General features: G+C 40.5%; 3 protein-coding genes across 4 annotated transcripts; 1 reads left to right on the top strand and 2 right to left on the bottom strand.

The window, feature by feature from the left end:
- Window positions 1-2: 2 nt before the first annotated feature.
- LOC127768896 (protein IRON-RELATED TRANSCRIPTION FACTOR 3) lies at window positions 3-2,190 on the bottom strand. Of its 2 annotated transcripts, none has more exons than XM_052294563.1 (5): window positions 2,037-2,190; window positions 1,815-1,917; window positions 1,266-1,384; window positions 937-1,064; window positions 3-782 (listed from the first exon to the last, which is right to left on the bottom strand). In XM_052294563.1, exons 2-5 carry the CDS (start codon window positions 1,883-1,885, stop codon window positions 342-344), a joined length of 759 nt encoding a protein of 252 aa, XP_052150523.1. In that variant the 5' UTR covers window positions 1,886-1,917; window positions 2,037-2,190; the 3' UTR covers window positions 3-341. The 2 variants fall into 2 exon arrangements, with proteins under 2 accessions (XP_052150523.1, XP_052150524.1); XM_052294564.1 differs by having other exon boundaries at window positions 1,815-1,920; window positions 2,037-2,161.
- A 2,260-nt stretch (window positions 2,191-4,450) lies between these two features.
- LOC127767455 (probable methyltransferase PMT2) lies at window positions 4,451-9,061 on the bottom strand. Its single transcript, XM_052292803.1, has 7 exons — window positions 8,731-9,061; window positions 7,146-7,790; window positions 6,810-7,020; window positions 6,426-6,720; window positions 5,907-6,296; window positions 5,374-5,451; window positions 4,451-5,286 (listed from the first exon to the last, which is right to left on the bottom strand). The coding sequence occupies exons 2-7, from the start codon at window positions 7,782-7,784 to the stop codon at window positions 5,064-5,066; spliced, it is 1,836 nt and encodes a 611-aa protein (XP_052148763.1). The 5' UTR covers window positions 7,785-7,790; window positions 8,731-9,061; the 3' UTR covers window positions 4,451-5,063.
- Window positions 9,062-13,117: 4,056 nt separating this feature from the next.
- LOC127768468 (uncharacterized) lies at window positions 13,118-13,972 on the top strand. The gene has a single exon (XM_052294049.1). The coding sequence runs from the start codon at window positions 13,188-13,190 to the stop codon at window positions 13,461-13,463; it is 276 nt and encodes a 91-aa protein (XP_052150009.1). The 5' UTR covers window positions 13,118-13,187; the 3' UTR covers window positions 13,464-13,972.
- The last annotated feature ends 1,279 nt before the right edge of the window (window positions 13,973-15,251 follow it).

The following is a 15,251-nucleotide window of genomic DNA, read 5'->3' as shown; positions in this document are numbered from 1 at the left end:
TTGTTCTTTCATAACTTTTCCTTCGATTGCAATTATCGCATAAATGCATTTTAATTGGACATCAATATTTGCAAGGGGATAAAACGGGTTCTATTCTCACTAGAGTTTACAGAAACAAAAGGGAGATTGAAATATTTACATGCACATCATTCAGTAGTATATCCTCTAAGCTCAATGTGAGTTTCTGATTGGTTGGAGCTGATCTACTCGGGTCTTACTTGGAATGCAGGAAATTTTCCAGTTTTCATGCAAGGACAGAAGTGTTTTCGTGTGGAATTCCTGCATGCATTAAAAACAGACCCTCTCAATCTCTACCTGTGCTATCATCTATCGTGCTACCACTACATTTGCTCATCTTCCATTCTTGGAAGTCCCAGGCTAATAGGCCAAGAAGATGCCTCTGTTGGGTACCTCGGCTGCGGTCGTGCCACATTGTTCGGAGCCTCCTGGTCTTCTGATGGTTCAGGGTCTTCGGCGGGGGGTGCTTCTAGGAAGAGCTTCAGTTCCAGTGGCTGTCTTGCAGAGGGCTCAATGACTGTTGGTTGTGGCAGTGGCTGCTGCAAGGGGAACACTGTGCTTGTTGTCATGGGAGATGGCTGCATTGGCTGCTGCGATGGGAAAACCGTGCCTGGAGAGGGAGGAACGGGGAGAGGTGATCCAGTCGCGCCATGGCCCCAACCTGGACTCCCTGTCGCACGCATCCTCAGCTCGTTTTGGAGGTCAGAGATTTCGCTGCGTAGCGCACCATTTTCATCCTGCAACTCATTCCTTTCCATCGTAACCTGTTTGTGGGAGAAAAAACAATGTTGGAATGAGTGTTGCCTTATGCATACGACAAGTTAGCAATGTAAATCATCAAGCACGCCAAAGAAAGGGAAATGGTTCTACAACTGCAACAAATCAACAGTTTTTTTTTCCATAGCAAATATTACTTACATAATTAGATTCATTCTGGAGGGTGCTGTTTTCTTGCCGGAGAGATTTTACTTGAGAAAGCAGATCTCTTAAGATCCGGGTGGTGTCAGTCAGTATGCATGCCTTCCCATTACTCTGCCTATCCGCTTCTGCAGAAGGTTGTTGTATTTGATCAGATGCTAAATAGCAGCAAATTTAAGCAATGATGAATCCAGTTGCTAGTAATACGAATTATATAATGACATTCAAGAGAGAGATATGTGGTTTGTATTTCTGCGCAACAAGCTATAATAAATTTCCAATTCAGACACACAGAACTGACGCAATGCCTTGTGATCAAAACAGCTTACCTAGCATATTACCCAGCTCGCCGAACAGATCATTGAGATGCCCGCGTTTAAGCTTCTCCCTCTCAGATTTGTGAACCTTCCTCGTGACCTTCTTCCGGCACTTCTTGTTAGAGATAGGCCTGCACAAGGTTTCAATGGGAACTTACAACATTAGCAACAATGCACAATTCTCAACTTTCATTTCCTCCCAAATGGAAAAGGGATAAGAATTAAATCGACATGCAGAGATAACAACTAAGTCAATAAACCTGACGACAAATAATTTGCCAATACCACTATATAGCTCTACGCCACCAACGGCGTGTAACGCAGTATGATTGGCAGGCTTCCACATTTACTATTGCAGGGTTGCTGCTTGAGTAGTGAGCATCATCACTAATTCTGTAGATTCACTATGGTATGATGCCTAACAAACAAACTGTGCCTCGAGACAAATCATGAAACAAAAATTTTAGCATCCCCAGAGCATCTATCTCTTTGCTTCCTCCAAGAACAAGAACTATCCCCCAAGTCCCCAAACGAGACAACCAAGAAACTTCAGTCACTCACCCATGGACGAGCTTGTCGGCAGCGGCGGGTCTGATGGCGGTGGCGACGTCCCCCCTCTCCGACGGCACCATGGCCTCCTCCAAAAACCTCCCCCTTCCGTTCCCTGCTGACCAATCGACCAAGAAAGAACCCATCAGCCATCGATCCACCCAACCCAACCCAACCCCCCCAAATTAATCACCCAATTAACAGCGCAAAACATCACAGCAAACAAGGGCAAACCTCAAATCGATCGAGGGGGCAGAAAGAGAACCGCGTGGGCGCGTACGAGGAGGAGGAGGAGGGCGAAGATTGAAGAAGAAGAAGGAGAGCCGCGAAGGGAGCAATAACAGCAAGGGGGAGAGGGCGGCGAGGCGAGTCAAGCGCGGGAGGGGCACGACGCGGCGCGTGGCGCGCGCGTTGCGGCGGCGGGTGGTTTCTCACTGGCACGTGGGGGCCACGGGAGTGAACGGGCCCACCTGTCTGTGGGGGTCGGTGGAGAGATCTGGTGGTGGGCCAGGAGCCACGTGGAGGGGGGCGCGTGGCCGGTGGCGGCCTCTGGAGGCGGGAGCGCCGGCCTGGCGCGTGCCGGTGCGTGGGGTTGCGCCACACGCCCAACGCACGGCGCGTGCGTGCCCCGATGCGCATCAACTATCCCAGTTCCTCCGTAGTTTTTTTTTTTAAAGGTGGTGTTTGGATATCGGGACTAATATATTAAAATATTAAATATAGATTAATAATAAAATTAATTGTATAAATGAGAGTTAATTCACGAGGCAAATTTTTTAAGCCTAATTAATTTATAATTAGCACATGTTTACTGAAGTATCACTAGATTAATTAGGCTCAATAGATTTGTCTTGTGAATTAGTCTAGGGTTATGGAATAGGTTTTATCATTAGTCTCTATCTAGTACTTCTAATTAGTGTCAAATATCCGATGTAATATGGACTAAAATTTTAGCCCCCGATCCAAATACATGAAAAGATTTAGATTTTAAATTTTTTAAGTATAGTTTTGAAAATAGGCACTTATTTAGAAATAGATATTTCTTCGATATATGAACACAAAGTTAGTGATATACGATGATTTATAGTCGGCAGCGTTGTGAAATTTGGCATCGAAGTGCTCGTGATCATCTCTCACGCAAAGTAGTTTTGCAGTTCGATTGTTTCACTTATGCTTATCCATATCGCTTATAGGTAAGAAAATCTTATTTATGATAAATGTTCTGTATACTTGTCGTTAGCGTTCAAAAGCAAATAGTGTAAAATAAATTACGATGACAAACCCTTAAAATCAACTCTGAAATTAAATTTTAAAATTTAAATTTTGGCTTAGAAGGGTAAGCATAAGTAAAACAATGGGGATATTGGTGACTGGCTAATGGCTATGCATGTCACACCTTGCTGTCAAGCCTAGTACTACCATTTGGCTAAATATGTTGATTTCTTCAAAATTCATATAAATTATCTGGACTATAAACAGGGCATTAAAAAGACCTATTTTTCATTGTTTGGTATAGAGAAAATATTTTTTGCGATGATGCATTCGATGGGCGAAAAATAAGAGAAAGTAAGTATTTACAAATATGATTCAATAATTATGGGTCTTTCATCTTGTGTTGGTGCTTATTAATTTGTGTTGCTTTATGTTAAATTGGTGTGTTTTGTGGTCTTATTAGATTGTGAGCGCTTTTGAGCGATTTGACGTAATAATTGGCTATAGCTCATTGAGTAAAGGCCGGAAGTACGTTCCATTATATAAAAAAGAGAAAGCAAGTATTTACAAATACATGATTTGTAATGCGATACAAGCTGCCATCAGTTAGCCAATTGCTGATAATACGCCAAAAGACATATTAGCGTAAAAAAATAATATATGGTTAAAACTTTTACATATGTATTTTTAATGATTTAAACTCCGATATTAAAAAAAGAAGCCATAATAAAAACCTTAAAATTAATTCTAAAATTAAGTTTTAAGATTTAAACTTTGGTATGAGCATATACTACTATGTCCCAGAAAAAAAATTAAACTATGAGTTTGAATCTAAACACATGTGTGTCCAGATTCAAACCTAAGGTTTAATTATGTTTTTTGGGATGGAGGGGATACGTTGTAAGACAAAAGATGTGGCCCACAAGCTTTCACAATGTTATAACAAATTATGATTCACGCATTTCTCTTGTTATTCAAATCTTTTTAGGAAAACCTCTTTTACAAAAGTACATTTAGACTCGATGATGAGTTATGAATGATGGAAGTGTAAAATATAAATTGTTAAATTATTAGTCATGCATCCATTATTAGTTTTCTCTGGCAGTATATATTGACTTGTTGAGTAAACCTTGCTACATAATTCCTGCACGCAAGTTTTGTACATTGCATGCACGAGAGTGAATACATCTAACCATCCGTTTGGTTAGCCCAAGTTAAAACCATTTAGAATAAAATCATTTTGAATTTTGGTAATTACTATTAATACGGATACATAAGCAAAACCCTCCAAAAAAACAGGTGACTGGCAATAGAAAAATTGTTTTTCCCGGTAAAACAAAACACTCCGACAGACCAACACCCATTTCAGATTTTCAGTAGAGAAATGCCTGAAACAGACGAACTGCAAGTTGCAGCTCCATCAAAATCGAACAACATTTGTATAACTGAATCTCAAAAGGGCAGCCTCAAATAGCAGTAAAAATAAATCGTTCGTCTGTTACCAACAGAAAAAAAACTATTACATACGTAGCTAAATTTGATTATTGGTCACCTCGGTTCAGACGATCAGAATACTAGAATCTTATGGATCTCAGTTTCATTACAGTGCGACACTTCCTTAGAGCACAAATGCACCAAACAAGCAAGATTAGAGGCCAGTTTGAGCATTCTCAAATTGTCGCACCAGCTAAGGCTAGACAAAACTGGCTAAAAGAAATACGGTCATGACAAGCCTTGCATACATGAACTTTCAAATCCAAGCCATTTACATCAAAAGATGAAACCTGTGGTTGAGATTGTCAAGACTGAGGCAGCCGGTTTTGAACAAGATTTATACCTGCAGTGCAATTTACCTTGAAAAGAACTGGCAAGGCCACATTGCAAGGGTGCTAACTTTTCGGAAAACTCAAGCTGCCAAGAGTTCATTCCTGACTACAGTGGCTATAAGTTTACAGAGGAGGTAGATGATGCATACCCTTCATATGTAATTAAGTCATGTCTTAGGTCTTGTTGGGAGCTCAGTGGAAAAAAACAACCCAGCATATGTAATTAGCTGCTCTTGCTTTCAACAACCCAGTATTGTTTAACCGCAAAGAGTATCTTCTCAGGCACATGAGGGCCACCCTCATGATCAGTCAATCTTGTCTGCCACCTCATGGCGTTAGCTATTTTCTCCACCTTTACAAGAACATCAACCTTGTCACGGATTATAACTGCGCCCTCTGGTCGTAAGATCCGGTCCATTTCCAATAGTATATCTTCAAATTTACACCTGTTTTTTGTAAATAGAAAATATCAATTAGGAAGATGTACCAACTTAGGAGCACATTCTTGTTTTTGCAATGTATGACATTCTTACTTATTCTCATATAAGCTGAACACAGCGTTAGCATGTATGAGATCATATGTCCTTGGATATGTAGAAAATCCTTCACACCTGTACAAAGAATAAAAAAACTATGGTCAACACATATACCTATGTAACAAGAAGCAACCAATGCTTTTCAGATTTCAACTGATCAAAGCTAACAGTCAGCACAGTCAAAACAAACACATATTTACAATAGCAGAATAACTAACAGACTGATTTTATTATTATGCAACTTCACCATGAAGAGCTTGAACTGATATTGGCAGAGCTAAAGTTCAATCCTATCCTTCAGTCTCTACAGAAGTAAATAAATTGATCCGTTTTTGACATGTTTCTGAAGCAAATGAAAACCATTAAAAAAAAAGGTTTTCCATGTTGGTAAAGTAAAATGTGTCTCCTCTAAAAAGCAAAAAATAGTATGCAGAAACAATGGCACGAAGAATAACTGAATAAGTGAGAAAAATAGAGTGCAATGACCAAAACATGAGTCCAGGAGAGCAATACAGAGAAGCGTTACATACCAATCATGATACATTCCTATTAATCCCCGCTCGTAGATTACACCTAATGTAGAAGTATCTGCAATGGTTGGAACAACATTCATGACCCACAGCTTCGTGGACTCCAATGCAGCAGCAAAACTACCAAGGCCAGCATTCATGTCCATTATGTTACGGTATCTTCCAGTATCAAGCAAGTTATTGATCTTTTTGTAAGCGTTAATATGTTTCTGCCAAAGTTTATTGTCATCTTGATATGACTGGACTGAGAACCCAGGTACAAAACCATGGGTAATCCTGGGAGGTACTGCATTGAGTCTCTGGGGAAATGGCTCTAATTGACCACCAGCAACCTCTGTCATGGTTTTAACCTCGGGAAGGGGAGTTACACAGACCTCCATTTTCTTATACCTGTATTTAGTGAAGGAAATTGAATTCAGAAGAAAGTAAGTGCTAGAAAAATGAAGGCAAAAAAAAAAGATCATATAGATTAAAACGGCATATTTTTTTGTGGAGGATGTCAGAAAGAATGTCACTCACCATACATCATTGTCATATGCCAACTCACACTTGTCAACTTTTGGATTTTCTTGTTTCATGGGGCAGGATTTGTCATTTATTCTCTTTCTCCATATAGCAATACCATCCTTCTCAGAAATCTTATTCCAACAAAGAAGTTCTGCAAATTGTTCTATTCTTCTCTGCTCACTTTGAAGATCATCCTTTGTTCGTTGCCATCCCTTATAGTGAATCTTCCAGCCAATTGGTGGGCCTGAGAGTACCCAATACCCTCCAGGCCTTAGTACCCTATCAACTTCCATCATGTACATTCCATCTGCAGAACCAGAGCAACCAGCTTGCTTCAGATGTGTAAACTTTAAATGAGAACATTTTAAACAGTAAGGATTCTAAAAGTGATTTTACCATTTCCACTCCATGGAATTAAACACCTTGAGCAGTGGGCCATGTCAAAGACACGTGATGGGAATGACAGTTTCATTGATCCGAGAACACCTATATATGCGGGAACACCTCTCTCCAGTGCAAACTGTACTTGAGCCTCATGATTATCCCTTGGTGCAAATGACATGGTCAAAACATTTTTCTTCAACAGGTAAGCACCTAGACTAGCAACCTGAACAAAATTGTGGCAGGAAAAAGCATTAAAAGATTAAACTCCGTAACATGATAAGAACAACGAAAACTAATGCTTGATTGCTCATCTAAGTTTGCATCTTTAGAGTTGAATCCTTTACGTACCCCACAACCAGTGTCGAGTGCTGTTCTCACTTTCCCATTGGCTATTGGGATAACAGAAGCAAGATGGTCTATATACTTGTCTGCACCCTGAGGAAACTGTGTTCCACCACCAGGAAACCTGAACACTTTACCCTCGTAGTGAACCCAATTCTGGATAGCCTTCTCAACCGTGAGGCTCTTGTGAGGGATATTTGCATAATGAACATAATCACGGCTCTTTGGCCAATGAAAAGGAGCAGCATAACCCTTTGGTGCTGGAACCAGACAATAGAGCTTATCCTTTTCAGGTGGGCAATGCCTCTCCCGATATATCATATTATCCCTAGGGAAGGTCATTGCACGCTTTTGCTCCTCACAGGGAGTGTAATCTGTGTACTGTGCATCACATGGCTCGAAAGTTTTAACCTCAGTACTCCCAGTATCATTAGGAAGGTCTGAAGCACTATGATGGGTTTCAAAATTCAGATTTGGAAGAACCACGCATTTAGTCTGTTCGTTCACCACAGCTGCTATGCTGTCTCCTCTTCCGAAACCACTTCTCTGCCACACACCCAAGAGATAGAAGAAGGAACAAAGGCCAAATAAAACAACTACAGATACAGTGGTCCTGGTCCTGCTCTCAGTTGAACTCCGCGCCATACCTCACTGTAAGATAAATACAATTAGATTCAGTAAATGTGTATAGCACAAGTATGGACAAACCGACAAGTTACAAATAAGAGTAAATTTTAGAACACCCCTCAATCTATGGTCAAAGTTGCAGAAAACCACATGTATAGATTAGAACAAGTTTAATAGTATAGCCAACTATTAGCTCCAAATCATCTATAGCCAATGTAATAGCCAATTCATACAATAGTTGCTTACAATACTATTAATATCTGGTCCTACCTGTCATACACACATTACGTTTTGGAGTCCGTGCTGCAGCTGGCTACAAATCTGTAGCCCGCTGCTGTTCTCTCTCTTCCTTTATCTCTTTAAAATATGTTTATAGCTGGCTTATAGCCTGCTATTGTACCTACTCTTAAGCAACGTTGACCATAAAACATGGGGTTCTGTGCAATTTACTCTAAAAAATAACTCTGAAGTTCATCATCAATGGCATACATTAAGCAGGGAATGGAATGAATTCATGATTTCCGCTCCTTATATTTCCAATGAAACTTACTAATCAAGCCATCAGTCCATTATACAACTGAATTATGTTCAACCAAAAAAAAAAACATGCAGATATGTGCAGAAAATATGTAAGTACCGAAACTAGCAGAACTAGAAACGAGTCCATGAACCTCTCTATATTGCCAGCCAAAGGCATCAATACATTACTACATTCTGCAATTGAATTAGATTTGGTAAGGAAAAAAATGTACAGCAGAAACTATCACTACCGAAAACTAAGATAACTTGTTCCAAGTTAACAAGAAATGTTTTAAATCGGATTATGTCTTCAACAACACAGTATCTTTGCATCGTTTCATCCTACCAGCACCGACTGAAGTCAAAAGAGCACGTCCTATCCATTCGATGCAAACACAGAACATGGATTAAATACGCCAAAATTTTGCGTATGCGTGCGCGCTACCTGGACGGAGCTCTCCTCGGCGACGGGCGGGGAGGAGAAATCAGGCGCGGGGATCGAGCGCGCGCGGACCGGATCGGGAGATCGGGGCGGCGCGCATTAGCTCAGACCCCCCCGGATCGATCGAGAAGATGAATCAGGCAGGTGTTGGTTGGTTGATTCGGCCTCTCTCACTCCCCCCTCCCCACCGCACCGAAAATATCTCCTCTCTTCTCACTCTCCCAACCACACGCGGAGCAATGGGCTTGGCGTTCGTCGGAGCGAGCTCGCCAAGGAGAGCGCACTAGCGAGGAGGGAGAAAGTGGAGAAGAGGAGAGAGAGAGAGAGAGAGAGAGAGAGAGAGCGACAGAGGAGGAAGAAAGGGTTGCGCTTGCGCACCATGGCATGTGGGCCATGTGTGTAAGCGCGTCGCGTCCGTGGGCCGGAGGTATAGTGGCGATGCAAATAGATGGACCGGATGTTGTGGGCCATGGCCCAGTAAGTGCTTCTTCTTCCTCCGTAGTAAGTTCACTTTAGGTCCCTCAATTTGTCGTCGAGTCTGGAAGTCATCCCTGAACAACAATACCAGATATGACGCGTCCCTTAACTCTCAAAACCAGTGCAAATAAAATCCTAATCTGTTTAGATGACGATTTTGACTGATGTGATGTCTTCGTAGCATTAACAAAGTCAGAAAAAACCATGAAACCCGCTTGGGCTTCATCGTGCCGGAGTACTTTGGAGTTCTGGTGCTCGAGATCGTCACCGACAAACGAGCTCTCTGCAAGTTCCAGGAGATGTTTAAGCTGCCGTCGACTGAATTGATATATCAGAGCAATACTCCCTCCGTCCCATAATATAAGTGATTTTGAGTTTTTGCTCGTACTGTTTGACCACTCGTCTTATTCAAAAAATTTGTGCAAATATAAAAAATGAAAAGTTGTGCTTAAAGTACTTTGAATAATAAAGTAAGTCAAAAAAGATAAATAACAATTTCAATTTTTTTTAATAAGACGAATGGTCAAACAATGCAAGAAAAACTTAAAATCCCTTATATTATGAGACGGAGGTAGTATATCCGAAGCACAGTTAACCATCAAATCAATGAACAGTTAGATGTAATATATGATGCTCTGAATTGGTTAGCTATGCTTCGGATATGTTGCTCTGAATTGATATTTGCTCGTCGACTGGGGTGGAGGTTGCTTAACGCCGTCGACAATGGCGTTTCTTCTTCTTCTATACTACTAGTACCGAAGAATTTGATGCAAATGATGCCACTAGGTTACTGTTTGCTTGGGCTGGTGTGCAGCAATCCTAACCCGTCGGACTGGCCGAGCATGACAGAGGTGGTGCAGGTGATCTCCCGGTCGGCGGCGCTGCAGCTGGATATGCCGCTCGTGAAGCTGATGTTCGTGTGGTCGCCGAAAGGAGGATGTGTTGATACGACTACCCTTGTCCGCTGCTGATGCAGGAGTTCTTGCCGAGGCCGATGATGTGGAAAGAAGAGGGAAAAAGACGGGATGTGCGTCCTATGTTTTTTCTAACTTTGTCGACACCACTTAGACGCCACGTTAGCCGAAAACGTTTTGAGGTGTTCTAGTTTTGGAAGTTGAGGAATGCGACCAGGGGCAGAGCTACATTGAAGAGGGGGGTGCCCAGAAACTCGGTCAAGAAATTTTTTAGTTATATTTCATCTATTTTCACCGTATATGCGCCCCCTTCAACCCAAACTCAAACACTCATATCATCAGTTTAAACTCGGCCTAAAGCAGAGTAAAGCAAGCAGTGCCACCCCCTCCCCATTTCGTTCTAGCTCCGCCCTTGGATGCGACGGTTTAGGAATTAATTTTGAACTCGGTGACAAATTACGACACCTAAAGTGGAGAAACACCTAGGTATTCCAGCTAGCTCCACAAGGTGGTGGGCTAGACGACCTGGGTTCGAAACCTCACCCCTTCTATTTACTTGATATTAGATCCTTCCATAACATTCACGTGTTTTACGACACCTAAGGGTGTGTTTAGGGTGTGTTTAGTTCACGCCAAAATTAGAAGTTTGGTTGAAATTGAAACGATGTGACGGAAAAGTTGGAAGTTTATATGTGTAGGAAAGTTTTGATCTGATGGAAAAGTTGGAAGTTTAAAGAAAAAGTTTGGAACTAAACTCGGCCTTAGTTTACGCTAAAATTAGAAGTTTGGTTAAAATTGGAACGATGTGACGGAAAAATTGGAAGATTGTGTGTGTAGAAAAGTTTTGATGTGATGGAAAAATTGGATGTTTGAAGAAATAGTTTGGAACTAAGGGCCTGTTCACTTTGATGCTAAAAAAACCTTACCAAATTTTGACATTTCAAAATTTTGGTATAGTTGCCATTTGCCAAAATTTTGGCAGGATTTCTTATATAGTTACCAAAATTTAGTAGCAAACTAAATATAGTTATTTTTTTAGTAGCTTTACTAAAATTTGGTACGATTAAAAATATCATCAAACTGAACAAGCTCTAAACTCGGCTCAACAGGAGCCATGCCGGCGCCGTGATTCCACAGTCTGCGTGACCGCATCGTACATCGACGGACGTGTGCTCCTGTGGCCGCTTCGATCCTCACAATCACAAGGGGAGGAGGCACAAGCCTACAAGGTGGCCAGGCCACGCATCGTGGATTACATAGAGATTCGTCCTGTGGCTAGTTAATTACTGTACTATAGTTCAATGCGTGTCATTTGTGAACAGTTAACTGTTCTTTCGGTTCTAACTTTATCTGGCAGGAGTACATGACAAATACACCTTCTTAACTTCACTGTTTCATATTGGATTACCTCCGATAGCAAAAAGTGGGAGGTCATTACAGTTCATACTCAAAGGGTGGGTGGGTAAAACTACTAGTATTAGATTCTCTGCAATCTTTGGTAAAAGCTTGTTTGTTCTGTACTTGAGTGTCTTTATGAACGTCATAAACTTAAAGACACATCATAAACTTTCCATGTAACTACGAAAGCAGGAAAAATAACAGTGCTATTTGAATTGAACTGTGCTGCTGCTTCAATCACGGTGTCATCATTACTCTGATAAGATCAATATCTTGTCTCTGCTAAGATCATGATCCTTTCCAGCATTGTATCAATTCCTTGTATGCTGCATTGCTTAACTTAGAAGTAAATATTTGTTTGTTAATTTATTTGCTGTGCCTTTTCTGATAGAGTATTCCTATAGACCTAATTTAGTGTCATGAACCAGCACAATATGATTACTCCTTTTCTAATGGAATCCTATTTTGTAGATTTCTGTCTCGGACAAAAGCCTCCCATTATCAATTTCTGGGCACTTTAGCAAGTATATATATATCTCAAATAGTGACTTTACCAAGTATTTGAGTTAGCACTTTAAGAATCTCTTCAAACAAAAGGGCAAACCATTGATAATTCATTCTGTTACCTTTAATTTCCCCTCCTTTTTTCTTTTGCAGCTTGCTAGGAAGATTTTGTGGGCTCCCTAACCCACTTAGCAAGAAGCAATCTTTACATAATCTTCCATCTCTTTATAATGATTTTCTTCTGGTTTAAAATTTCTGCATCTAAGTGCTGTGTTTATTACAAATTTGAAGCTAAGGTGGCCTGCCTCCACTTTAAAAGGATTCAGTAGCTACTGTTTTCTCTCTTTCTTTTTTCGCTTTGGTACCAATAAAACGGCCTCCTTAGACCATGACCAGTCCAACACATACACAGCTCCAAGAAGCTACAACCGTCGTTGGATCCTGAAAATGCTTTAAGATTCACCATTCTTTCCATTCCTGCACCAAAGCTAGGAGAGCAACTAAAGCATTGGGATGCATGGCAAGTAGCACACATAGAAAATTGTGAAGAAAGAGGCTATTGAAACTTGGTGCACTTCCTTTAAAGTTTGAATGCTCCCCCATCTTTGGTGGCCTTAGCTTGGAAGAAGATTCAAAGAGAAAAGTGTGTTTCAACCAAGAACAACAAACAACAACAAAAAAAAAGATAGAAAAGCAAAAAAGCCTCACTTGTTTCACTCACCACTGTGCCTGCTGCTTTAGTGTTGGGGTTTTTACTGCAGACAGTGGCCAAGAAGGGGAAGATAACAACAACAAGGAGCTAAAGCAAGTCTTTGTTTCTAGCATACTGTTGCTCCTCCTATCCCCTACAAATCTACAATTGCAACTTTAGGTTTTGTCTGTTGGGAGATAAGTACCCCCCCAATTCATGACTTTGCCAAAATCTGCCTCCCTCAAACTGTCAGGTTTTCAGAACCTTCCATTGACAGCCTTAGGCATGCTATGCTAATATGCTGTGCTTGGCTTCACTTGTCCCTTTGTGCTTTTGGACTCGACACTGCCTGCCCCTGCTATATCTAGAGACAAGACATCACCATGATTGATCATTGTACAAACCATTCTAGCTACAGAGAGAGCCAAGGTAGAGACTTGTATGTCTCCATCTGAGCAGCAGCAGCAGAAGCCAACATGGTGCAGCACACAAGCCGTCTCGACCTTTTCTTGGTCTGCACCGTCGTCGTCGTGGTTGTGGCGCTGCACCACGCCACGGCGGTGCACGGCCTGACGAGAGCCGAGCTCGTCCTGGCTCCGGCTCCTGCTATGGCGCCGGCGCCGGCGCCTCCGGCCAACAATGTCGTCGGCGTCGACGCGGCGAAGGAGCGGTTCGCGGCGACGACGGCCGCGGCGCAGACGAGCAAGTGGCGAGTCCGGCGAGGCTCCGACCCGATACACAACCGGAGCTGATGATGATGATCATCATCAGAACAAAATGCAACTTCTTCGGCAGCTGAAGGTGTTGGTTTTTGTGGATTTGGTAGAGACAAAACTTTTGTGTCCAGAGATGATGAGAAGAAGAAGAAGAAGCTCATGAGGATTCTGGACAAGATTAATAGATTATGTGCTCCTCCGGTTTAGGAGATGATGAGAAGGTGGACAAGATGATGACGGGTTTAGTTTCTTTGCGTAGCCAGCTTAGGACAGAAGCAGCAGAGGGTTGGTTCAGTGTAATACTGTAATGTAGGCCATTCAGTTTGACTGTAATATAGCAAATTCCTCATCAGAGGCTAAGAACAACTTAGGATGGATTCTTATTCCCCTTGCACATTCATTACAGCTAGGTTTCCTGAACACATTATTGTTAATCAGCTTTGCTTGGTTGTTCATTGAGAAAACTAATCCTGCCTAGTCCTTGGCCTGAACACTAAAGCAGGGGCTATTCTGAAGCCGAATCCTGTGTGTGGGCGGTGTGTTTGTCAGCTTCTGAATACCCAAAGCTCCTAGTTCTGCTTGTTGCTTTTCTAGCCATATTTCGAGTTGACGAACTTTCTTGGAATCAGGGCGAATTGTTCGTGACTATAATAGGATTGTTGTGAGCAACAAGTCATCATCATCCGTGATACTTCATTGCCAGAAGAAAAGGAAAAAACAAACAGAGAGCATCTAATGAAATTCCGTGAAAATCTTAATTTGTTTCGGTGTAAGTCTCTCATATTTTCTCTGGACTGTAAGCACTTTATTTTCTCCCTCTAATAAAATTCCGGCAGATCTCCTGCCGTCGTTCTCCTCAAAAAAAGAAAAAAAGAAGTGAACATGTTATATAGGTTCCATTATACACAGGTCATTTTAGATTTTCTTTAAGCCACACTACAATGCACTATACTGGTATTACAAATTAATCTAATCCGTTGATCATATCTATTATATTATTAAAGGAATAGAAAAATGAGCCTCCATGTTCACTCTCATGGCTTATAAATTCTCACATTAATCGGAGAAAAAGAAAAAGCAGAGTCCATGTAGAAATACAATTTAGAAATAGCTGAAATTTGGAATTAAAAAATAAGGAATATTAGAAAAGGAGACTAGAGTCCATATAGAAATACAATTTAGAAATAGTTGAAATTCGGAATTAAAAAATAAGGAATATTAGAAGAGGAGACTAGAGTCCATATAGAAATACAATTAGGAAATAACTGAAATTCGGAATTAAAAATAAGGAATATTAGAAGTAGAGTATAGAGTCCATATAGAAATACAATTAAGAAAAACATATAAATTCGGAATTAAAAATATATATTAGAAGTTGAGTATAGAGTCCATATTGAAATTTAAAACTAACTAAAATTTGGAATAAACATAATAAAATTAAAAGTAGATTTTAGAGTCCGTATAAACATACAATTTACAAATAACTAAAATTCTAAATTAAAAAAAATATTGGAAGAAGAGTTTAAAGTCAATATAGGAATACAATTTAGAAGTAACTGAAATTCGAAATTAAAAATTAAAGAATGTTGAAAGATGAGTTTAGAGTCCACATAAGAATACAATTAGAAATAATAAAAATTCAAAAATAAAAATAAATAATATTGGAAGAAGAGCATAGAGTCTATATAGAAATACAATTTACAGAAAATTCAGAATTAAAAAAAAAGAAATATTAAAAGACGAGTCTAGAGTCCATATAGGAATATATATAATTTACAAATTACTAAAATTTGATATTAAAAGTAATTAATAACTAACATGTAT

This window comes from Oryza glaberrima, chromosome 3, assembly GCF_000147395.1.
Source record: "Oryza glaberrima chromosome 3, OglaRS2, whole genome shotgun sequence".
Taxonomy (NCBI): Eukaryota; Viridiplantae; Streptophyta; class Magnoliopsida; order Poales; family Poaceae; genus Oryza; species Oryza glaberrima.
This window is presented reverse-complemented; position numbering and strand designations above follow the sequence as displayed.

Excerpts from the sequence above, each read along its gene's own strand:
- LOC127768896 (XM_052294563.1), bottom strand. The coding sequence starts at position 1,885 with ATGGTGCCGTCGGAGAGGGGGGACGTCGCCACCGCCATCAGACCCGCC. Across the intron at positions 1,385-1,814 it reads GCCGACAAGCTCGTCCATGG|GCCTATCTCTAACAAGAAGT; the intron begins GTGAGTGACTGA and ends AACCTTGTGCAG. Across the intron at positions 783-936 it reads TCCAGAATGAATCTAATTAT|GTTACGATGGAAAGGAATGA; the intron begins GTAAGTAATATT and ends TCCCACAAACAG.
- LOC127767455 (XM_052292803.1), bottom strand. The coding sequence starts at position 7,784 with ATGGCGCGGAGTTCAACTGAGAGCAGGACCAGGACCACTGTATCTGTA. Across the intron at positions 7,021-7,145 it reads CACTCGACACTGGTTGTGGG|GTTGCTAGTCTAGGTGCTTA; the intron begins GTACGTAAAGGA and ends AATTTTGTTCAG. Across the intron at positions 6,297-6,425 it reads GCATATGACAATGATGTATG|GTATAAGAAAATGGAGGTCT; the intron begins GTGAGTGACATT and ends CACTAAATACAG.
- LOC127768468 (XM_052294049.1), top strand. The coding sequence starts at position 13,188 with ATGGTGCAGCACACAAGCCGTCTCGACCTTTTCTTGGTCTGCACCGTC.